At 46.2% G+C, this 24,340-nt stretch overlaps 1 protein-coding gene across 2 annotated transcripts; it reads left to right on the top strand.

Moving 5' to 3' along the window:
• Positions 1-78: 78 nt before the first annotated feature.
• LOC307207900 (glutamine synthetase-like) lies at positions 79-17,211 on the top strand. 2 transcript variants are annotated; one of them, XM_079962206.1, is made up of 7 exons: positions 79-215; positions 8,545-8,719; positions 11,094-11,255; positions 11,377-11,523; positions 13,960-14,087; positions 14,531-14,730; positions 16,374-17,211. In XM_079962206.1, the coding sequence occupies exons 2-7, from the start codon at positions 8,554-8,556 to the stop codon at positions 16,723-16,725; spliced, it is 1,155 nt and encodes a 384-aa protein (XP_079818332.1). In that variant the 5' UTR covers positions 79-215; positions 8,545-8,553; the 3' UTR covers positions 16,726-17,211. The 2 variants fall into 2 exon arrangements, with proteins under 2 accessions (XP_079818332.1, XP_079818331.1); XM_079962205.1 differs by lacking the exon at positions 79-215 and adding an exon at positions 2,984-3,139.
• The last annotated feature ends 7,129 nt before the right edge of the window (positions 17,212-24,340 follow it).

Here is a 24,340-nt window from a genome sequence, read left to right as displayed (position 1 = left end):
AAGCAAACCTTTTATGACATCATGGCTTTCCTGCCCTCCTCCCTCTAGTTTCCCCCACTCTGTCTCCATCTGAACCACACACCTGGAGAAGGAAACTCACCTGGGCACCCTAGTGCCACCCAACAGCCATCATGAGGGAAGCTGATCAAATCCTGGTTGATTGACTTACTTGTTAAGCAGGGAACCACCTCTTTCATAAGACACAATGAAATCAGGTCAGTAGAGTAATGCAGTCCCTGGGGACTGGTTCCTACAGTAGAAGACTGTACATCCAAGCCGCTGGGTTTTTAAAACATAATGTATGAATGAGATGAAATTGTGTGTCCTATAGGTCAGGAGAGGGGAACCTTTTTTTCTGATAAGGGCCAAACTCCCCTTATAGACTCCTTTGGAGGCCATAACCAGAGCACAAAGTGCATGGACCCAGAAACAGAACAGGGTGGAGCCAAGAACAGAAGTAGCCAGGGCAACCCCTCCTGTCTCTTTCTGCCACCCCTTTCCCCCATTCTCCTCACCACAACCAGCTGCATGACATCAGGCCACAAGTTGCCCATTCTATGATTTCTGCTCTAAGTACAAACACATCAGGGAGTCAGGATTGGCTGGTGCTGCTTGTCAGGTGTGTACACTCCTCAGCACATCCTCAACTAACCAGCTACTTTCAGGTGGAGTGGATAATTCTGGCCCATGGCCCATTGGCTTCCATACCATTATGGTGTTTTGTGGGAGGGGGAGATTTTTGCCTTTGATGTCAGGTAGCCAAACTTATTTACCTGCTCTTTCATTAAGCTACCTGGACCCTGCCATCATCATCTAAGGCCCTTTTCCATATACATCCTCAAAAGAAGGTGCAGAGGGTGGCAATGGAAGAAGAGGCCTTTTCCGTGGGGTCTTCCTATCTGCAGTACACTCTCCCCAGAGTCCAACTTTAGTTAGTATTTAGACACAAGACTAATATATTCCACTTTGGTATTTAACCTAGAAGAGTTTGGATTTGATATCCCGCTTTATCACTACCCTAAGGAGTCTCAAAGCGGCTAACAATCTCCTTTCCCTTCCTCCCCCACAACAAACACTCTGTGAAGTGAGTGAGGCTGAGAGACTTCAGAGAAGTGTGATTGGCCCAAGGTCACCCAGCAGCTGTATGTGGAGGAGCAGGGAATTGAACCCGGTTCACCAGATTACGAGTCCACTGCTCTTAACCACTACACCACACTGGCTCTCAATCACACTGCAGGGTGATTTATGCCATTTGTGGTGCTCATCTTTTACTGGGGTGCAGGTGGGGTGGAGAGTAGGATTTGTACCTTATATTCTTTTTGGATGAGCACCTCTGTTCATTTTGGTTCTGTTCTCTTGTCACAAGAACATAAGAAGAGCCCTAGTGGATCAGGCCAATGATCCATCTAGTCTGGCATCCTGTTTTCACGATGGCCAACCAGGTGCCTATTGGAAGCCTGCAAGCTGGAAGTGAGGTCAGCGGCACTCTGCCCACCTGTGACCCCGAGAAACTGGTATTTGGAGGTATAATGCTACTGACAGTGAAGCTAGAAAATAGACTTTCCTCCATGAGTATGTCCAACCCTCTAAGTTTGGTGGCCGCCACATGAAAAAGTACTTTTCCCTCTTTGGGCAAGAGTCTTCCAACACTCAGCGTCAAGTTATACTATTATGAGAGAGGCATAAAAAACTTTTCTCTATCCACTCTCACGGGACGCGAGTGGCGCTGTGGTCTAAACCACAGAGCCTAGGACTTGCTGATCCGATGGTCGGCAGTTCGAATCCCCACGACAGGGTGAGCTCCTGTTGCTCGGTCCCAGCTCCTGCCAACCTAGCAGTTCGAAAGCACGTCAAAGTGCAAGTAGATAAATAGGTCCTGCTCCAGCAGGAAGGTAAACAGCGTTTCCATGCGCTGCTCTGGTTCGTCAGAAGCGGCTTAGTCATGCTGGCCACATGACCCGGAAGCTGGATGCCAGCTCCCTCAGCCAATAAAGCGAGATGAGCTCCGCAACCCCATAGTCGGCCACGACTGGACTTAATGGTCAGGGGTCCCTTTACCTTTACCTACTCTCTCCATGCCGTGCATCAGTGATTCCCAATTAGCTGTGAACCCTCTGTTCTTCAAAAGCCAAACCATGGACCCTCTACATTTGAAACTTTTGATTATCTCTATGGTAGTTTTTGTTACGTGAATGGAACCCCTGGGTGGATTATGCGGACCCTCTGGGATCCACGGACCATCAATCAGCAACCACTGCCATGGATTACTTCGCATTATGGGATTACTCCTATAATGTCTAACTCTTTCTTGCCCTATCTCTAAACTAAAAGGGCTCAAAAGCTGCAGTCTTTCTTCATTTCGGCTGCCCTTTTCCTGAATCTTTCCCAACCCTACAATATGTTTTCCCCTCACTGTCCTAAGGATTTGTTTAAAAACATAGGCTGTATCCAACTAAGTTTTACCCAGGCAGCCAATTGAAATCATTGTACCTAGGTTAGTTGGTGGGTCTACTCTGTACAGGACTAGCGTTGGCTACAGCTTGGGGGAAGAGTCAGGCTGGATCAGGCAAAAGACTTCTCTCTTCTAGCATCCTGTTCTCACAGTGGCCAAAAGGATACCTTTGACTGTTGTTGGAGGACTTGGAAGAGACCAGGGTTCAAACTCCCCTCCCTCAAGGAGGCTCACGGGGTAAACTTGGGCCAGTCACTGCCTTACAGGCTTGTTGGGACAATTGGGGAAATCACGTGCGCCACCTTGAGGTCCTTTGCAGGAAAAGCGAACGATAACCGCAACGAATAAATATTAATAATAATAATTAGAAAGTACTGACGATTCCCACCAACTGGTATTGAGGCGCGCACACAAAGGCTCTGACACTAGCAGTAACCAACCTGCGTCTTTGCCGCTGATAGCCTTCGCCCATGAAAACAGTATTTCCAGCGCCGCACCCACACTGGTTTTGGGGCGCCCGCCCTCTTCCCCGCCCCTCGCTCCGCCTCCGGTCTCTCGTCCGCAGTCGGCGACTATAAGAAAGGCCGGCAGGAGCCGGCAAAGGTGCAGCTCCTCCGCGAAGCTTGTGGGTTGGGATCGCGCTGCTGAAACCATCCGAGCGCGCCAGAGACGCCCCCACAGCCGGAGGTAAGTGCGCCGCCACTGGGCAGGCGCCCCCGTGCGCTCCCGCCGCGTTCTCCACGACCCCCTTCCGAAAAGCTCCGCGACTCGGAAGTCAAGTCCCGGAGTGAATCCGTATATTGTTTCCGAGTAAAGCCTCGCGGGCGCCGCAGCCCCAGAGCCGCGTTCCGCCGGATAGAGAGGTTAATGGGGGTGAAAAGGAGATGGAGATCGGGGGTTCTCTCTCCTTTTTAGAGGGGCTTCTTCCATTTCTCGCCTACCCATCTGCGTCGTGGTTTACGCGCGCGCTCGCACTGGGCTCGACCCACTTCCCAGGGGGGGAAATGCACGGTTTTCGCCCAACTTCTGACCCACGAGGGCTCTTGAGTGGCGCGGTTTAGGGGGCGTCGAGTTGCTTTCTTCCGAGTAGACCCCACTGAAATTCCCTTGGGGCGCCCCCGCGTAAAAGCACCCAGGGGGTTGCCGTTCAACAAGACTTTTGCTTTTGTGTCCAGCCAAGTTCTTCTCGGGCTTGAAGTTGTAGTTCTCGGGAATGTAGGCGAAAATCGCGCCAGCATTTTATGCAGCTGTGTGGCGCTGCCGGCTGGTGATTGACCAGCCCTGGGGCCTTTTTCAAAAGGAAGCTGACCGTGGAAAAACTCAAGACGTATTTAACATATTTGCATTTACTGGCGTTATTAGTAGTTGTATTGGCTCTTTAGCGGGTTTCATGAGGGGGCATGCTTTTAAAAAAAATAAAATTAAAAAAAAGATCTTATTAGTTTACAAAAGTACTGTACATGGATTGTCTCTTTTTTTCAAGTTGTTTGCTACAGATCACTTACATTTGTGGAGAGACATTAGTGTTATATGCAGTATAAGGTTGGAGAAAGGGGGGGGAGGGTGGTGGTAAAACCTATATTATTTTACTCAGTGTTATGTGTGGGGTTTTGTGTCAGTGTCCCTTGAGTAGGTTGCTTTTCTATTTGCTTGTTATATTTCCTTGGTAGTGAGAGGTTGGAGGGGGCACGTTTTGTAAGTCACTCAGGCATCTTGTGAAAAGCTATGAATTAATGTAATTTATCATAACAGCAGTGAGTGAGATTTTGAATTCAGTAAGACTCTTTTATCAGGCTGGATGTTGATTTTTTAAAAAAAAGTTATTAGAAATTTATTTGTAGTTTCTTTAAAATATTACCTAGGATGCGGGTGGCACTGTGGTCTAAACCACTGAGCCTCTGGGGCTTGCCGGTCCCAGCTCCTGCCAACCTAGCAGTTTGAAAGCACACCAAAAAGTGCAAGTAGATAAATAGGTACCGCTCCGGCGGGAAGGTAAACAGCATTTCTGTGCACTCTGTCTTCCGCCAAGGTGTTCTGTTGCACTAGAATCTGTATTTGACGTATATTTAAAACTTACTGTAGAACAATGTTTGAATAAAATCACTTAAATGAGTGTTTTAAAAAAAATATACAAACTAAATTCCACCACGTCATCAACACAAACTGTTAGCCTATTTGAATGCCTCTGGGAATAGGTTTTAAGTGCCAGGAAAGAGAAAAGCTAGATGAATAACCATTGAATACAAAAGATAAATTACTCTTTAAATACCGTTTTGAAAATATGTAAAAATTAATCAACCCCTGATTTCCCTGGAGAGAGTGGTAAGCAATTCTACCGTCATCATGAAAATGATATTGTGGATTGTATAAAATGTCAATCTTAATTCAGAATTGACTTGTTGAAATGAATGGACGCAACAAACTTAAATACCACTCCATCTCTGCTAATTTTTAAAGTGTAGAATCTTTTGTTACTATTATTTACTTATGATTTCTTTATTTAGCTTTGTATACAGTCCTATATCTGTAGATTTCGGGACAGTTGACAACATAAATTTTGCAATATAAAAAACACAAAATACTGTACATAATAAAAATTTAAACAAAAACAATCCAGTAATCCCCCTTTTATAGGGTTGCAAAGGAAGGCCTCACCCCCCCCCCCAAAAAAAGCCAACAACTTTAAAACATGGCCATAAATATGGTAAAATTACAAATATTTTGAAAACTTTGTATAAACTGCCCAAGAACAGGGTGAATGATAGATAAATTGAAATAGCTAATCATCAAGAAGAGCCTGACTGCTGGGTTGAACAAAAGGCCCCTCTAGTCCAGCTCCTTGTTCTCAGATGCCCCAATAGGAAGCCTGCAATTAGGCTCCAAGCCAAAAGCAACTCATGACTTCCAGCAGCTGCTACACAGAGGCACATAAGGAGTGCAAAGACGTCTTGCTGTTTTTCTGCTGCACAGGTGAAGCGAGGGACCCCATCCTGCATTATTACTTTTCTCACATTTTCTCAGAATGCTAGAACACTAGAAGGGAAATGGCTTTGTTGCTTGGAGTGTTGGAAGAAGCCCAGAGAGGGAGCCTCCACTACAGTGGTACCTCGGGTTAAGAACTTAATTCGTTCCGGAGGTCCGTTCTTAACCTGAAACTGTTCTTAACCTGAGGTACCACTTTAGCTAATGGGGCCTCCTGCTGCTGCTGCGCTGCCACTGCACGATTTCTGTTCTCATCCTGAGGTAAAGTTCTTAATCCAAGGTATTATTTCTGGGTTAGCGGAGTCTGTAACCTGAGGTACCACTGTACAGTTACATATGCTTCAGGTTACTCAGGTTACAGACTCCGCTAACCCAGAAATATTACCTCAGGTTAAGAACTTTGCTTCAGGATGAGAACAGAAATTGTGCTCTGGCGGCGCGGCGACAGCAGGAAGCCCCATTACCTAAAGTGGTGCTTCAGGTTAAGACCAGTTTCAGGTTAAGTACGGACCTCCGGAACAAATTAAGTACTTAACCTGAGGTACCACTGTACTGCCTTATCTGCCTCCACGCCCTGGAATGTTGTGCAAAGGGCAGAAAGCCTCAAAGGCTGACCTTAAGGCACTGGTTTAGTCTGTGGGGGTGCAGTTGGTTTTTAAGGTAACAAGAGTTCTAAAGTATTTACATTAGGAATGTGGCATCCCAGATGTAGTTGGATGACAGGTCTCTTCACCCCCTGACCATTGGCCATTTTGGCCAGTGCTGGTGGGAGTTGGAGCCCAACCGGGGGGGGGGGGATACAGCTTCCCCATTCAAATTTTCAGCCTTAAAAGCCCCCATCATTTCTGTTTAACGGATGGAGGAGGGGGCAGAGTGAGAAGTCAGTGGGTGTGATTTTTTGCCATGCCCCATAAAAAAAATCTTCATCTTTCACTGCCTCCATTCTCTTAACATCTTCTTTGCCTGCTTTGCAACATAAGTTCAGTTGGCCCTAAGATATATATTTTGCCCAGAGGTGAAAAGAAGATGTAATAGCAACCAAGGAAGAGTGGCTAATTAAATTAATGGGATTGTGCTTAAATGGCAAGGGTAACGGGTGTAATAAGAAACCGAGAAGGGGAGCGGAGTTATTAAAGATTGGGGGGAAATTGTGGAATATTGGAAAAATTCATGTATGCAAATAAGTTCATTAACAGGGTTAATGTAAAACAAGTTAAACATATTACTAAGAGAAACTACAGAATATTTTAAAGATGGAGTAATGTGGAAAATAGGGACGCGGGTAGCGCTGTGGTCTAAACCACAGAGCCTAACGTTTGCCTATCAGAAGGCCGGCGGTTTGAATCCCCGTGACGGGGTGAGCTCCCGTTGCTCGGTCCCTGCTCCTGCCAACCTAGCAGTTCGAAAGCACGTCAATGTGCAAGTAGATAAATAGGTACTGCTCCGGCAGGAAGGTAAACGGTGTTTCCATGCGCTGCTCTGGTTCGCCAGAAGCAGCTTAGTCATGCTAGCCACATGACCCGGAAGCTGTACGCCGGCTCCCTCGGCCAGTAAAGCTAGATGAGCGCCTCAACCCCAGAGTCAGCCACGACTGGACCTAATGGTCAGGGGTCCCTTTACCGTTAATGTGGAAAATGCAGTATAAAAAGTAAAACAAAACAAAAAACCACAAAGGGGAGGGGAGGGAAGCCAGACGTGTGTACAGTATTAGAAATGTAGGTGATTTGTCTTTTTGTAAGTTGTATGTCTGTTAATTTTTGAAAACCAAAAAAAAATTAGATTGAAGAAAAAAGAAAGATATTTGCCTAGTGTCACCTTAAGGTGGGCTCTGCTTCTTCCTCCAGCGTTAAATTGGCCTACAAATTCCAGTGTTTGTTTTCCTACTTCCTTGCTGGGTGTTATCTTAGTGGCGGTTGGCAAGTTCCTGGATCTCTACTGACTGCTCTAGGAGAAAAAAACTTTAGGCTGAAAACTTGTATAGGAAGCCAAACCAATACTTTAACAAGCATAGCTGCCACCTTCTCCCAGTTCGGTTTAGTGCAGGGATGCAGACTTATTTCTTGTTTTGATTAAGCTCTTTATCCATTTTAATGCACCGGCATCAGCTTCCCTCCTCTTCCCAGTCTCCAGGTGCCAATTTGTACCCTTATCCAGGGATGGAAGGAACCTGTAGCCCTTCATAGGTTGTTGGACAACAACTCACATCGTCCCTCACTATTGTTCACGCTGGGTGGGCCACTGGTGGGAGTTGGCACCCAAGATCTGGAGGGTCAGAGGTCTCCCCCCCCCCAGTGAAACTGAAACTGTGGATACTTACATTGCTTAATTTTAAAAATTAAAATTCTGTGTGCATGCAGAGTGCAGTTGTGGAAACTTTTTGATATTACTGCTTATTAGCACAATGTGGAATTTCATGAGTAAATGGGGAAGGTTTTTTGGGTGGGGGAGGAAAGAGACGGGGGCCCTCCCAGGAAGAGTCTGTTATATAATTCTCCTTCCAAAAGTTACCAGCTTGTATTAACCCAATCTTCAACCACTGCAAAAAATGGACCTGTCTGATATCTCTTTCATTGTCCCCCCTGCCCGCAAATCAATCTTGCATTGCCCTAGAGCAGGCTAGCTAGTAGGGGTCGGGTTGATTCACAGCAGATAACTCCTTCTCAGCTGTGAGATGTTTGAGATAACAATCCTATTCAGTCCACCTCTGATCTGAGCCCCTGCAGCCACACTCTTATGCCTGGGGTGTGGTTAATCCAATCATACTAAACACCCCCTTCTCCAAAGCGTCTATCTCCTTCACCTCTTTCAGGAAAGACTGCTGAGGTTCCAGCTGCTTAATGAAGAGTGAGGCTGGGAAAGGAGATGTTGAGGGGAAGAGACCAGTTGTGCAAGCTTGGTGATGCTTTCATTTGTCTAGGAATACAGGGAGCTGCCTTATCCAAACCGTTGGTTCATCTATCTCAATATTGTCCACTATAAGCAAGCCTTATTATCGCTTTGTTCACCTAGCAGCACAAGGAAGGTTTGGTCATTTACCCCAGCAGATGAGCTCTGAAACTCCCACCCAGAGTTTGAAGGGGATCTAAAACATCTTCCTTCCTCCTCCGTAGGTTGCCACCATGTCTGTGTCACACAGTTCCAAGCTGAACAAGGTGGTCAGGGACCAGTACATGAAGCTGCCCCTGGGAGACAAGGTGCTGGTCACATACATCTGGATCGATGGAACTGGCGAAGGCCTTCGCTGTAAAACCAGAACACTGAGCCAGGAACCAAAGACCATTGAAGGTAAGGCTGGGCGGCGGTTGCTTTCATCCTCTCTTGCAGGGGCAAGGAACCTTTTCTTTCAGTTCCCCTCTGGAGAACTTTCCAGGAGGCCACATGCAAGTGGCAGGAGGAGCCAGGGCAAAAGTGGGCAGAATTTTGGGTGTTACATGTCACCTCTGTAGTGTAGGCTAGTTTCTGCACAGCAAAGGGCAAGGATGCATCCCACCAAGGCAAAAACACTCAGGGAATGGTGCAAAGCAGAGCCAGTAGGAGGTGTGGTTTGGAGAGTCCCGAGGGCCAGATAGAAAGCCTTTGAGGGCCACATTCAACCTCTGGGCCTGAGGTTCCCTTATTCCTGCTCTCTTTGGTGGCTCTGCTTGTGGTTAAAAGTCGTTCCAACACCTTGTGCAGTGTGGCTTCCTCTGTTCTCTCTACCTGTTTACAGTCCAGCTTTGGATCTGTCGACTCCCAGCATAGTCACACCCAGGTAGCAATCTAGTGTTAGGAGCTAGAAACTTGCAGAATCCTTTTTAAATAGGCAGGTCTCCAGACACCTGGCTTAATTATTATTATTTTCTACTTTGCTTCCTGAAATGTTTGCCAATGTAATTGGAAGCGACTTTTTACTTCCTTTTGGGGATTCTCAACTGCAGGCTGGGCTGCAGTTAATGTGGATGCCACTTGGCTTATGCAAATCCTCAGCAACAGGTACATGAATGAACCGGCCAGGCTTTGATTACAGGAAGTGGAAGAAGCAGGGCTGGGTTCCTTTTGATGCCCTCTTGTGCATCTTAAGGAGAGTTATCTGTTAGGCTTTTTTACAGGGAAATGTCACCCCAAGGTGAATAACCCGTTCATTTAATCATGTGTGAGGAACCTCTAGACTGCAGGCTTAATGAGGCCTACCAGTCCTCACATATTTGGCAAGGTCTCATCCACCTGACGTCATAGGAACATATGAGATTTACTTGTAGTGTATCAAGGCACTGGTCAATGTAGTTTAGTTTTTTTTACACTGATTTGCAGCAGCTCTCCAGAACATTCCCAACTGTTCCTAGACATCCCAGGAATGGAACCTGGGGCCTTCTATGTGCAAGACAGATGTTCAGCCTTCCCTCTGAGCTACAGCCCTTCCCTCTGATGCCTGAGGTGTGGAAAGGCAGCTGAGTTGGCCCAAAATGGGCTTCTAAAGTGCCGCTGAACTGTTGATCATCGGGACTTCAGGTCACAGCGAATGGGTCTTTTCAAGCCCCTTCCTAAACATTACGCTTAGAAGACTGGATGATCAGCTGGTTTTTCAGGGCTCCGGAGTGCAAGGCAGGGCTCTTTACAGGCCCCTTGCAAAGTGACCTATGCTGTTCCGTCAGATTTGGACCACAGCAGGTAGGGGAGATAAGGATCTGTGTTGCTGACCAGGTCCAGTTTTCCCAGCCGATGGTCTGAACTGAACCGAGAAAGCTGCCTTATACCACCTAATGCCACATACTGTTTGCTGTGCGCTGGCAATGTGTTGCATCTTTTAGTGCAGAAGCACCTCCTCTCTGGAACTCGCTGCCTCTTGTTATTATGCAGGGTGCCTTTAATGTGTTGTTCTTGGAACCTACTAAAAACTGGTCAGCTTGCTTAAGTCAGGCTCCCCAGACATCTAAATTTATTATTAGGCATAAATGTGTTTAAAAACAAAAACAACTTTAAAAACAAAAACAACTGCTGGTTTTATTTATATTTTGATAAATGTTTCTGCTTTTCTGTTGGAAAATAGTTTTTCTGTTTTTTAATATTTTTTTACTCCCTTAAGTGTATTTTCTTTTTGTTCTACGCAAACTGCTTAGGGGTTTTAGTTTATGTATATATAAACTCCCCACTCCAAGGAGTTGATTAATTAATAAGTTAGTTAGTTAGTTAGTTAGTTAGTTAGTTAGTTAGCTAGCTAGCTAGTTAAATAAATAAATGAAGGAAGGAAGGAAGGAAGGAAGGATCTGTCTATGGCAGGCATAGGCAAACTCGGCCCTCCAGTTGTTTTGGGACTAAAATTCCCATCATCCCTGACCACTGGTCCTGTTAGGTAGGGATGATGGGAGTTGTAGTCCGAAAACACTGGAGGGTGGAGTTTGCCTATGCCTGGTCTATGGGTTCATGTAGCTGAGTATTATTGCTGCTCACTAGAAGCGACTCTCCAGGATATTTCCACACCTGGGGCAAAAGCAGGGTGTCTCCCCTTGTCCTACCTGGAGATGCCAGGGATTGAACCTGGGTTCTTCTGCATGTAAAGCTATGTAAGGGTCTGAGCTATGACCCTTATTCTTACCAAGCATTTCCCCCCCGGCCAGCCTCTAATAGGTCTGGATTCAGTGGAGTGATACCTAAAACACCTTTATTTCAATCCCTCCTGCAGATCTCCCAGAATGGAACTTTGACGGATCCAGCACAGGCCAGTCTGAAGGCTCCAACAGCGACATGTTCTTGATCCCCGTTAAGATATTCAGAGACCCTTTTACCCTTGACCCCAACAAGCTTGTCTTATGTGAGGTTCTGAAATACAACCGGAAGCGGGCAGGTGAGGTCTTATTCAGTGTTCCATGTCCTCCAGGTTGGACAACCAATAATAGCCTTTGCACACCTGCAAACCTTGAGCTTGAAGCAAAATGGCGTGTTGACATAACTTTTCTTCCTTGCAGAAACCAATCTGAGGAGCAGCTGCAAGATAATCATGGACATGGTCAAAGAGAGTCAGCCTTGGTTTGGGATGGAGCAAGAATACACTTTGCTGGGTGTCGATGGGCACCCATATGGCTGGCCCAAGAATGGTTTTCCAGGCCCACAAGGTAAGAAGAATAAGGCTTTCAGCTGAAATGGATGGATGCAGGTAGGGGTATGAGAGGACGTGCCTTCTGGCTGGCACCATATCAGATATACCGCAAAATTCTTTGGCTTTAATGATATATTACATATATACTGCAAGAATGAGCCGCATCCTGTAAATTGTCCTTGGACTACTTGATTGATTAATTTATTTGAAGCATCCTGACCTGCTCTTCAGTCAAATAAGGCTTCCAGATTTCATTTCACCCTTCCTGCTTTCAGGCTTAACTATCTAAAAGGCATGACATAAAAGTAAAAAGGGAGAAGGAGGAGGAAAAAGAACCTTTCATGTGCTTCTTGGCCTAATTTAATTACTGTATTTTTTGCTCTATAAGACTCACTTTTTCCCTCCTAAAAAGTAAGGGGAAATGTGTGTGTGTCTTATGGAGTGAATGCAGGCTGCACAGCTATCCCAGAAGCCAGAACAGGAAGAGGGGTCGCTCGTTTTGCTGCGCAGCAATCCCACTTGCTGTTCTGGCTTCTGAGATTCAGAATATTTTTTTTCTTGTTTTCCTCCTCCAAAAACTAGGTGCATCTTATGGTCTGGTACGTCTTATAGAGCGAAAAATATGGTAGTATGGTGAGGAGGGGGAAAGCAAGCGGCAGAGCTACAGACAAAAGATGCTGCTTTGCCAAGCTTGGTGAAAATGCTATTGCAGCAAGGGTGAGGTTTTCTGATGGGGGCCAGGGGAGATCAGTCTTTGAACCTCTGCCTGTTGCTAGCAGGAGAATTCACAAATAGTGCCCTTTCCCCCTAAAGGTTTTGGTAGATGTTTGTTATGCCATAAGTCAAGATGGTTGCCTGCCAAGATCCTATATAACTCGGAGATGAAAAACATTGGTGGTAGTTCACCTGCTTTGCATGCAGAAGGTCTCAGGTTCAGTCCCTGGCATCTACAGGTAGGGGTGGGAAACCGTCCCTGACTCAAAACCTGGAGAGCCGCTTGCAGTCACTGCAGACAATAATAAGCTAGATGGACCAAAGATCTAACCTGTACGAGGCAGCTTCCCACGTTTCTATGTTCCTGCCCTGTGGGACCAGATGCACTGTCCAGGCCTCTCCCTGGTTTTCTGTTTGCCAGGATGGATGATGGAAGAGATGTGAGTCAGTTAACACTTGTTGCTTCACCCACTTTTGGCTTTTGGCTCCTGCCACTGGCAGGTGGCTCCCAGAAGGTTCCTTCAGGAGGGAATGTGGGCGTTGTCTAAGAAATGTTCCCCAACTCTGCAATGAATTGATGGGTCCCTGCTGCTGAGTCACAGATAAGGGCCTCAGAATAATCATGTGATCAAGTACCGTCTTGCTGATGCAAGCAATACACCTATATACGCGCGCGCGCGCGCCCACACACACAAACAGATATGCATGCTGCCTTGCAGTTGCCATCTGTGCATTGTGTATCTTGCAAATCATCTGACCTTTCCCTCCCTGACGTTGCTTGCCTGACCGGGCATTGCACAAAAGTTTCCACTCGCTAACCGGTTTGGTTGCGAAATCCTTCTTCGTGTGAGGGATTACTGAAAGGTGCATGCCAGGCCCTTTCAGCAAAGAGTGTTCTGCCCTTGCCATGCGCCTTGCAAGCAAGTCTCAGAACTGGGGCAACCAGTGGAGGCTGCTTTGTTAGGGCAAGTAGGGCACTACAGTACCAACTTAAGCCTGCCCTCAGCCAGCCCCCTCAACATTTTTCTGTCACTGCTTTCCCCCTTCTCAGGGCACCTCCCTTTCTCCCATGCCTTTGCCACTGCTGTTCTGTTGTAGTCTGCCTTCGCTTTTGCTCCACTCCTCCTGCCCTGACTTCATGCAAATCCAGATTGCGACACAGTGCCTCAAATCTTCCAATGGGGGAACCTTACGTTTTTATTATATAGAGATAAGTGGTGGGGCCCCTCTGGCCCTCCATATATTGTCAAACACTTTCTTCCACCAGCCCTGGCCAGCTTGGCCAATGGTCAGGAATGATGGGAGTTGTAGTCCAAAAAATCAAAAGGGCCACAGCTATAAACAGAGGTAAAGTCTGGAGGTGTTACTTGCTATGTCATAAATAAATCTTGGCAAGTGCTGGGACCCAATGCTTTTTTTCTGGAGGTACTCAATGGTACTCAATACAGCACTTTCTATAACAAATTTATGTTGAGTACTGGCACCTATTTTTCTTTTTCTTTTTAAAAAGCAAAGGATGGACCTAACATTTTAACAGGTGAAGACTGTGTGTAAGGAAGAGGAGATAGATTCCAATGGCAGTTTTTCCATCTTAGGGGAGACATTCCCTTGTCCCTGTCTCTCTGTCTTTGTTTCTTATGCAGTTCTTTCCTAAGATGCCACCTCCTGTTGGATATGCACATATCTCCTAACAAAGCAGCAGGCTAATTGTATGTGTCATGTGCTTTTTCTTTCCTAGGACCTTATTATTGTGGCGTTGGGGCCGACAAGGTGTACGGGCGTGACATAGTGGATACCCATTACAGGGCCTGCATTTATGCTGGTGTGGAGATCTGTGGCACCAATGCTGAAGTCATGCCTTCTCAGGTATGTAGAAAGAGGACCTATGGGGCATATGTTTTGCATGCAGGAGTCCCAGATTCAACCCCAATGGCATCTCCAGGTGGGCCTGGGTGAGACAGGAAGCTCCTGCTGGTCAGTGTAGACAAGACTGAACTAGATGGGCCAGTTGTCTGATTCAGTATAAGGCGGTTTCCTGCATCCCTGTGATGAGGAAGCGTGCATTCCCTGTGTTCCTGTACAGAGGGTGGATCAGGAGCTGGATATGCCCACTAAATGTGGTCTGCCAGTTGCTGGCTCTTACTACAGCTTATTGCTTCCCCTTATTGCTCTGACTTCCCAGCCTGAAGCTTTGATCTGCCACCTGCTCCAGCCCTCTTTTCTTTTGGGGGTGTCTCTGCCCTGGCAGAGTGTGTTTGGCAACCTTGAAGGTTTCTTTTTGCACTAACAGCATCTCTTTCTACCTGCAGTGGGAATTCCAGGTGGGGCCTTGCGAAGGTATTGAGATGGGTGACCACCTGTGGATGGCGAGATACATTTTGCATCGGGTCTGCGAAGACTTTGGGGTCATCGCCACTTTGGATCCAAAACCAATAACCGGCAACTGGAATGGCGCTGGGTGCCACACCAATGTCAGCACGAAAGAAACAAGGCAGAAAGGGGGTATCAAGTGAGTGGACTTTCCCGTCTAGGACACTCGAGTGGGTCATTTGAGGGTCTGTGGGTGGAGCTGGAGCCTCCCCAAAACACTGCAGCAATATCTCTGTTTGCTTGCTTAAGTTGTTTACCTTCTGGTGTCTCCCTCGCTGCGAGAAGCCAAGTTACAGGGAACCAGGCAGAGGGCCTTCTCGGTGGTGGCACCCGCCCTGTGGAACGCCCTCCCACTAGATGTCAAAGAGAAGAACAACTACCAGACTTTTAGAAGACATCTGAAGGCAGCCCTGTTTAGGGAAGCTTTTAATCTTTGATGCATTACTGTATTTTAATATTTTGTTGGAAGCCGCCCAGAGTGACTGGGGAAGCCCAGCCAGATGGGTGGGGTATAAATAATAAATTATTACTGTTATTATTATTATTGCCCCGGTGTTTTTGCTGTAGCCCACCCACTCGATCCTTTCCACTGCTGCCATCCTCTCGCTCCCCTTGGGCAGAGAAGATGAGTGAGGACGCCAAGCAGAATGCCAGACCTCTTGGCAAGTAGGGGGTGGGGGACATTCTGGAGTATGGCTGAAGTGGTGGGGGGCTAGTGGGAGTGCCCAGGAGGTGGCGCTTTCCCATCTTGCCTCAGGTGGCAAGACAGTGTAAGCCACCTCTGGCTATTTGACTGTCAGGTGTGGTTCTGTATTTGCCAGGCTTGTAGCACGGGCTGCCTTGGAGGTGGTGCTTCCGCTTGCGCCTATATAATGAACAAATGCCAAATTGTGCAAAAAGTGTCTGGAGGCTCCTGCTCCTCAAATCATGTGTAATTTTCCCCATTAAAACTATATTGCAGAGGGAGTGCCACCAAGCTTCCAGTGTTAAGATTTGGTGCTGTCCCTTTCAGGGGAAATACATAAATTAATATAATAAAAGATTTCTGTTGAGTTCCAGTTACAATTCAAGTTGCCAAGATCATACATAGTATCAATTCTTTTGACAATATCTACCATTTGTACAATCAAAAATATTCAGAAGCACTAATTTTGGACAGTGATCAGTGGTTTGCTTTTGTAAAAATTATGGTCACTGTCAGAATAGGTTTCCAGAAATCTTCTACCAACATATTCCCATCTTAAAGTTATATACAGCGGTACCTCAGGTTAAGAACTTAATTCGTTCCGGAGGTCCATTCTTAACCTGAAACTGTTCTTAACCTGATGGGGCCTCCTGCTGCCGCCACGCTGCCAGAGCATGATTTCTGTTCTCATCCTGAAGCAAAGTTCTTAAACCGACGTACTATTTCTGGGTTAACAGAGTCTGTAACCTGAAGTGTATGTAACCCGAGGGACCACTGTATACAAAATCTCAATATCTCTCTCTCTCTCTCTCTCTCTCTCACACACACACACACACACACACACACACACACACACACCATTTTTGACATTTGCAGAGGAGAGTGTGATGCCGTCTATGCCATAATTTCAAGAAGTTTTCCTGAACGTAAATACTCTTTGTCTTGCTTTTCTAATGTGCTCCATCTCTTGAGTCTGTGGTTGTCCTGCTCTCCAGAAGCACACTGTCTCTGCCCTGCCATCACAGTCGCCCCCAATACTTTTTGCTTATTTTTCCTTGGTTCGTCAACGCGTACTTTTTTCTGCCTCTCCTCTTCAGGTTCATTGAAGCTGCCATAGACAAGCTGAGCAAACGCCACAAGTACCACATCCGCATGTACGACCCTCGTGGGGGCCAGGACAACTCCCGGAGGCTGACGGGCCAACATGAGACCTCCAACATCTTCGAGTTCTCGGCCGGCATTGCCAACCGTGGGGCCAGCATCAGGATCCCCCGCCAAGTTGGGCAGGATGGCTGCGGGTACTTTGAAGACCGCCGCCCCTCTGCCAACTGCGACCCATATGCCGTTACGGAGGCCATTGTGAGAACTGTCCTCCTCAATGAGTCCGGGGATGAGCCCGAGGTTTATAGCAATGAGGAACGGTTGCAGAGCGAGGCCCCCAAAGACTAAGCCCCCATGGCCCCCTTACTCCCTAAAGCGTTGTCCTGTAGCAGTTAGTAAATGGCTGACATCTTTGGAACTCCTCGCATCGTGACATGTTGACTTACAGAACATATTTCTATATGTATACATATATATTTTTAGGAGAGAGAAATTATTTTCCTAGTGGGCTTAACGAGTTCCCTGGTTGTTGTTGTTGTTGTTTTAGATCATAATGTGGGCTTTTGAAGTAAGGGTGGGGGGAACTTGTGGGCCTCCAGTGGTTGTTGGGCTCTCATTGCCGCCAGCAGGGCCAGCGCTCCTGGATGATGGGAATTGTAGTCTAGTGGTATCTGAAGGGCCTGCATGCTCCCCAGCCTTGCTTTATGGTTGGGCTTGTTACTTTGTTTAAATTGACTTTGTTAAGTGGGAAGATCAAGTTTTGTATAAATTTCTACACTCCTCCCACCCTTTTTCTGTCTCCACTACAATGAAATAATAAAGTGCAAGATCTTAGCTGCTGCTGGCCCCAGTGTTCATTCGGTTCGTGCATCCTTGAGCCAAATCATTTAGAACAACATGCCCCACGATTGCAAAGGTGCAATCTCCCAAATGTGTCCTTAAAACCTGATCATGCCTGTTGTGTGGGTGGAGGACAGAGGGGTCTCTGAATGTGTGCAGAGGTTAGCCTACGGTACATGGGCAAAACTTAGATTTGTTGTTCCACCCACTTTTGCCTCTGGCCCCGCCTGCCCCTGGCATGTAGCCAGGAATGTGGCACTCAGGCAAAAAAAAAACAACAAAACAAACCCTTCTGCACCCTGTGAAGATGACTGGCAGTCAACAAGCAAGATTGCTGCTGCAGCCAATAATTGAATTGGGGAAGCATATTCTCCCTCACACTCGCACACAAAACCACAACCCTGGGAGATGTTAGTGTCTCCACCCCCATTGTTCTACCCGGACACTGAGGTCCAGCGCCGAGGGCCTTCTGGCGGTTCTCTCACTGCGAGATGCCAAGTTACAGGGAAGGAGGCAGAGGGCCTTCTCGGTAGTGGCACCCACCCTGTGGAACGCCCTCCCACCAGATGTCAAAGAGAAAAAAAACTACCAGACTTTTAGAAGACATCTGAAGGCAGCCCTGTTTAGGGAAGCTTTAATATTTGATGGATTGGCTGGCTTCCAACAATATTAAAATACAGCAGAGTGGCTGGGGAATCCCAGCCCGATGGGTGGGGTATAAATAATAAATTATTATTATTGTTTATTATTGGTTGTGATTGGCCCAGGTCACTCAATGAACTTCATGGCCAAGTGGGAAGAGTTGAACCCAGATCTCCCAGGTCCTAGTCCAACCCTCGACCAAGCAGACACCTGCAGTGCTGTGCTATGACATTAAGCCCTCGTAGAACAAAGGGTGCTAGAGAACTGGGGGAAAGGGAATAACTGAAAACCCTGCAGGCGCCTGATGGGAGTTTGCCAAGGAAGTGAGAGGGCAGTGCTGTGTTTTCAGAAAGATTTGCAAGCCTTGTAAGGAAATTCTACCACCTGTCCTGTCAGCCCATGGGCAGGGGGCCAGATGCCGGCCAGCAGGTTCCCTGTGGGTGCAACTACCCACCTGCACTCACCTGACGTTACTATTGCAGCACGTAACCAGTTTATGTTGGCAGCCTGGCTTGAATTCAAAACAACTGGATTCCTACCACATGTAATTAGATTAACATTTGGTCCTGCCAACAAAAATTGTGAGGGTGTGTGTGTGTGTGTGTGTGTGTGTGTGGCTGTGTGTCAGGATTTCCTTGGGTCCAGCAGCTATACTGTTGGTTGGAATTACTACACTTGTGTTGCAGGAGTGGAGAACTTTTTTTCCGCCTCGAAGGGCCACATTCCCTTCTGGGTCTTCCGTGGGGCCATATGCCAGTGTTGGGCAGAAAGAGAGGCAAAGGTGGGCAGTTAATGAGTTCAAGGACATAATTCCTTTTTTATTGGTTTTTTAACATATCATTTCCAACAATCATTTAACATAACTTCTTATCTTATACAGTATTTTAGACTTCCATCAACAACCTCTGAAGATTTTCCATTATCACTTACTCTGCATTTCTTAATTTCTCTAGTAGTTTTAATTATCATTAACTAATAATTCTCTTCATAATCTTCCTTGTAATATTTCACATAATCCTTCTTACAGAACTTCTTGCAGTCCTACTAGCGTAATCTCTTCATTATAATTCCTTTTTAGATAGTTCAAGTATTTACTCCAGTCTTTTAAGAATTTCTGATCCCGCAGGTTTCGAATCCTTCCTGTTAATTTGTCTGCCAAGGACATATTCCAGCAGGACAAAAGCAATCAAGGAATGTGTAAATCATGGCTGAGTAAGGGGTGTGGCCTTAAAGTTCCAAAAGCTAGATGGAAAGACCTGCAGGCTGCATTGGACTCCCGGATCTAACCCTTTCCATCCTCAGAAACACTTTTAAAAAATCCAAACAATAGGTTATTGTGCAAGAGTACACCTAGAATAATGGCTTGAGCCAGCTCTGAATTTTCCCTGCTACCTTCATCAGAAAACTAGCAGTACACAGAATAAGCTATGTGCCAGAATGCTCCCTTTTGGTGGGCTAGTTTAGAAGCACTCCAACTGTGGTCCATGAACTTCATCCAGCTCACACTTGGAAAAGTTGCAGAACAAGAAAGAATGTGTTTACTTGGCCTAAGACCTCCTTTCCCTCCCTGGTGGCGGAGATATGAAGCTCTTTTGATCAGGGCCAGATTAACAAACAGGTTTAACAAAGCCCTGCCCAGGGGACTCTAATACTCATATTACATTTGCACGTGAAGTTGACTCATTTGTCTCTTCCAAATGTACCAGGGACTAGGGCACCTCTCAACAGCCCATTCTCAGGCATGCGGTTTTTGGCACAACAGTCAAAAGGGTATTGGTGGTCCACCAAGACACGTGTCAATTTCCAAGTGGTCCACAGTTCATTAGTATAGTTTGGGAACTTGCTGTGTTGATAGAATATCTTCCTATATACAAAGAAGTACAGCTGTTGTCACGCTCTGCAGTGTGGCCACCACTAGGTAGTGTGGCCGTACCAACTGCAGCATAAGGAATGGCAGGCAGACCCAGGCAAGCCGTTTAACAGAGTGAGGGAGGCACCTGCAGTGAGATTTAACAGAGCAGGTGTGTCACACAGCAGTTTAGCAAGCTGTTGTGTGAAGAGCTCCATTAAACAAGCCTGCAGAGATGTTGAAGAGGGAAGCTACACAGAGCAATTTAGAAAATAAGCAGCGTTAGCGAGTGGAGCAAGCGGTCCCTAGCAATATCTTTCTACCTAGGAAAACATATATAAATGACCTTCTTTCCCTGCACCTTGAAGGGGTGCAACCTGTTCTATCACCTCTGAATATCCACCACATTCAGAGGCAACTTTCGAACACCATAACCAGACACTAGAGAGACCATGGACCAATGGTACCAAATAGTATGGGAAACAGCCTTACTAGAAAAATTAACCAACAAAATGAAACTGACACAGGGACAAATAGAAGAAGCCCCAGTATGGCTCCCTTTTATCACATACACAGCCCAACAAGACAATGACAATAATCCACCAACAGCATACAAATCAATATGGCTAACCTGATCCAAAGCACCCACGCACCCCACTCACACACGAAAACTAAGATCACCACAGCCAATCACAAACAAACAGCCACACCCTAGGCCAACCCCAACCTCTCTCACCACCAAAGGAACACAAGTGAACAGCAGAGAACCTGCACAAGCAATGCTGACACCAAACCCTACATACATTAAGCAAAATAGAAACATCGCTACCCAACCCCACCCCACCCCATCTCCCCCCCTCCACCCCTTTTCTTCCTAATGTCTCAACAAATGAAACTGATTTGTAAAAATGTTACATGGAAAAAATATGAGAGACATTACACAAACTTCTGTAAATCAAGAAAATCTTTAATAAAATAGATATAGATAGATGATAGATGATAGATAGATAGATAGATAGATAGATAGATAGATAGATAGAGGCATGTTGTTGTGAGGCATGAAGAGACCAGGCTGCCTTGCAAGAGAAAATACCTGTAATGTCTCAAAAGTAAGAAACCAAGGAAAAGATCGTGACTGCACCATTGATGAGGACACTTGGAACAGACTATGGCACCACCCACCGTATAGAACCATCTCAGTGCGGAACACAGGGAGTTAACATTAAAAATAATTCATATGTGGTGCTTGATCCCACACAGATTGGCACGCATGTCTTCCTCACCAATCTGTTGGTGCAGATGGCAAGAAACAGTTACCTACACAGTGGTACCTCGGGTTACAGACGCTTCAGGTTACAGACTCCGCTAACCCAGAAATATTACCTCGAGTTAAGAACTTTGCTTCAGGATGAGAACAGAAATTGTGCAGCTGGAAGCCCCATTAGCTAAAGTGGTACCTCAGGTTAAGAACAGTTTCATGTTAAGAACGGACCTCCAGAAAGAATTAAGTTCTTAACCCCAGGTACCACTGTATTCACAATTGATGGCCCATGTGCCAAAATACAAAAAATACGGGTTTAAATTTTTCAAGGCATAAGTAAAATCATTGGCCGCACACTTACCCCTTCTCCCCAGTTGGCACTATTAAATATATCTGAAAATGGAGAGGAACCCTCTCACTGCACAGAGAGAGTGTCACACAACAGCTACCAGAAATATTATCGCCTGACCCTGGAAATACCAAGCTTTTATCATAGCATAACAAAGCACGGGAGATAGCCTTATCAAAAAAGCTTACAAATAAATTAAGAGTTGCAAGAGAATAATGCAAGTGGGGTTTTTTTGTGATATGGTACGATTTTAAGTGTGCCAATGCTGATTCAAACAATTTAAATCTCCATCCAGCATTTAAAAGAATATGGTTGATTCAATATCTGACAATCATGTGTCCCCTCACTTCCCTCTCTCCTTCCCCCTTTTTTGTGTACCAATCTGTATATTGCATGTATAATGCTTTTCTCTTTTCAAGAACTGCATGACACATTCTCTGTTGGCACCCTTTGGTTTTTTCCTTTATTTAACCATTTTTGTTTTGTTTTTCATTTCTGTACCGTATAATTCTTGGAATAAGTTATTTTATACATGTACTGCTGATTGACCCAGGTTGGGAAGTTTTTCAAAGGTCTTGTGGAGTCTTGTTTTTTAGACCATCAATGTGCCCTTTAATGACACATTTAGGGTATGTATGTGTGGTGGGGGCAAACAATAAATCTTGTGGACTAGCAACTTGTCTAGAATTTTACCAGCTTGCCTTTGGGGAGCATATGAACAGGAAGGGATGGCCTTTGGGATATGGAACTTACAGCCCACCAGACATGGTTGAACTTGCAACACTCATCATCCTTAAGGCCGGCCCACCCATGGGGCAAGTTGAGGCAACCAACTTGAATGGCAGGATCCACAGGGCCAGCAGATCTCATTGTTCCCACTGTAGATCTTCATTCTCTGCTTCTTCCCTGGTGGGGAGGGGAGGCATCATACTGTGGTTCGGTTCAGGTGCCAAAATTTCTTGGGCCAGCTCTGAGCATACCTGACTGTTGTGCTGTGCTGGCTGCAGTGGTATAGCTAACTGCTTGGGTGCCCGGTGCGGCACATGCTTCCTGCAGCCAGGGGCGGGGCGAGCTGCCCATGGGGGCAAGGCAAGCCAAGGCAGGGCAGGGCACGCTGCGTGGAGCCTCTCTGCAGCCTCCCCCTCAGTTGTTGGGTGACTGAGGCAGTGGGCAGATACAAGCCCTGCGCTGCTCGGAAAAGCAACGCAGAGCTTGCAGGCAGTCTGCCCACCGCCACCCCCTCAGGAGAGACACATGGCTCAGGCACGCTGAAGGCCCCGCAGTGTGGCACCCAGTGCCCCCCGCCTAGTGGTGTAGGAAGGGGGTGCGGTGGGTGCGGGAGGTTTTTTTTTTCAAAAAAAGTGCCGTGAGCCCAGTTATAATTTTTTTTAAAATATAGACCACCAACAACCAACAACCAAACACAAACGGTGAAACCCCCCAGGCGGCTGATACTTTGGGTATACATAATCAATAATAGCACATTCAAATCAGCCATATGTACAATTTTATATATGTTAACACTCCTCCATCCACAAGGTTTATTTAACTTTTAACATTTTAATTACCCCAAATTGTTCAAACCTACCCAAATAATTCAATATCTTCTCAAACCAATCCTCCTCTTTCTCACTGACCTCAAACCCTTTTATTCTGTGTATCTTCACAGTTAGATATTCTAAAATTATAATATTATTCAGTTTTTTCCTCCATTGGTTCACCCCTAGCTCTTCTGCATTTTTCCAATTACTTGCTATAACCTGTCTGGCTGCAGTTACCATCAATTTTACCTATTTACATTCCTCTTTTGTTTTTAACTCAGTGCTACTCAGACTAATGGGACGCAGGTGGCGCTGTGGGTTAAACCACAGAGCCTAGGACTTGCCGATCAGAAGGTTAGCCGTTCGAATCCCCATGACGGGGTGAGCTCCCGTTGCTCAGTCCCTGCTCCTGCCAACCTAGCAGTTCGAAAACATGTCAAAGTGCAAGTAGATAAATAGGTACTGCTCTGGCGGGAAGGTAAACGGCGTTTCCGTGCGCTGCTCTGGTTTGCCAGAAGCGGCTTAGTCATGCTGGCCACATGACCCGGAAGCTGTACGCCGGCTCCCTCGGCCAATAAAGCGAGATGAGCGTCGCAACCCCAGAGTCGGCCACGACTGCACCTAATGGTCAGGGGTCCCTTCACCTTTACCTTTACTCAGACTAATAAGAACCATTATTTTAGATATTCCCACCTTCCTACCCACAATTCCCGATATTTCTATACCAATCTGTTTCCAAAATTCATTAACTACCAGACAATCCCACCACATATGACTGTACGTTCCCATCACTCCGCATTTCTTCCAACACTTCTTACTTCCAGATTTTGTAATAGGATATAACTTTACAGATGTATAGTACCATTTTTGTACCAACTTCAACCCCTGTTCCTGGATTATCCTAGAGGTCGCAACAAAGGGTTGCAGCCTTTGGTGTGCCCAGTTTTTAAAACACATATTTTTGCCATTTTGTCACCCCCTCAGTGATGACACCCGGGGCTACCCGCACCCACCACACACCCATTCCTACGCCACTGGCTGGCTGGGGCTTAATGGGAGTCGGATGCAGCAGAAGCGTAGACAAAGTTCTTTTCCCCTAAGCATATAGGCATGTAGCTGTATCTGACAAATCTGCAAAGTGCTTGGGATGTGGAGGACTAGCTGACTGACTCAGCCAAGGGAAAGAGCTTCTCAGAGGCTTCCTTCATGTCACGTGGCTTCGTCCTGCAGTCAGATGAGAGCCATGGATTGGCTTCACCCCTCCTTAAGCACATCACACAAACCAAACAGGAGGCAGCCTCAGTAAGGATGGCCACGTGTTCACACACCAGCTGTAAGTGGGGTGGGGAGAGTTTGTATTATTTTAAAACATGTATATTTTTGCCTTTGCTTTTGAAAAAGAAAGAAAAAGACATTCAAGCAGGTCAACTGCCAATTGCATAATAAAAACACAGGATTAAGTTACTAAAAGAAAAAGGAAA

This window comes from Podarcis cretensis (assembly GCF_951804945.1).
Source record: "Podarcis cretensis genome assembly, chromosome: Z".
NCBI lineage: Eukaryota > Metazoa > Chordata > Lepidosauria > Squamata > Lacertidae > Podarcis > Podarcis cretensis.
This window is presented reverse-complemented; position numbering and strand designations above follow the sequence as displayed.

Coding starts and splice junctions, on each gene's coding strand:
- LOC307207900 (XM_079962206.1), top strand. CDS start 8,554: ATGTCTGTGTCACACAGTTCCAAGCTGAACAAGGTGGTCAGGGACCAG. Junction 11,256..11,376: donor ATACAACCGGAAGCGGGCAG/GTGAGGTCTTAT, acceptor TCTTCCTTGCAG/AAACCAATCTGAGGAGCAGC. Junction 11,524..13,959: donor TGGTTTTCCAGGCCCACAAG/GTAAGAAGAATA, acceptor TTTCTTTCCTAG/GACCTTATTATTGTGGCGTT.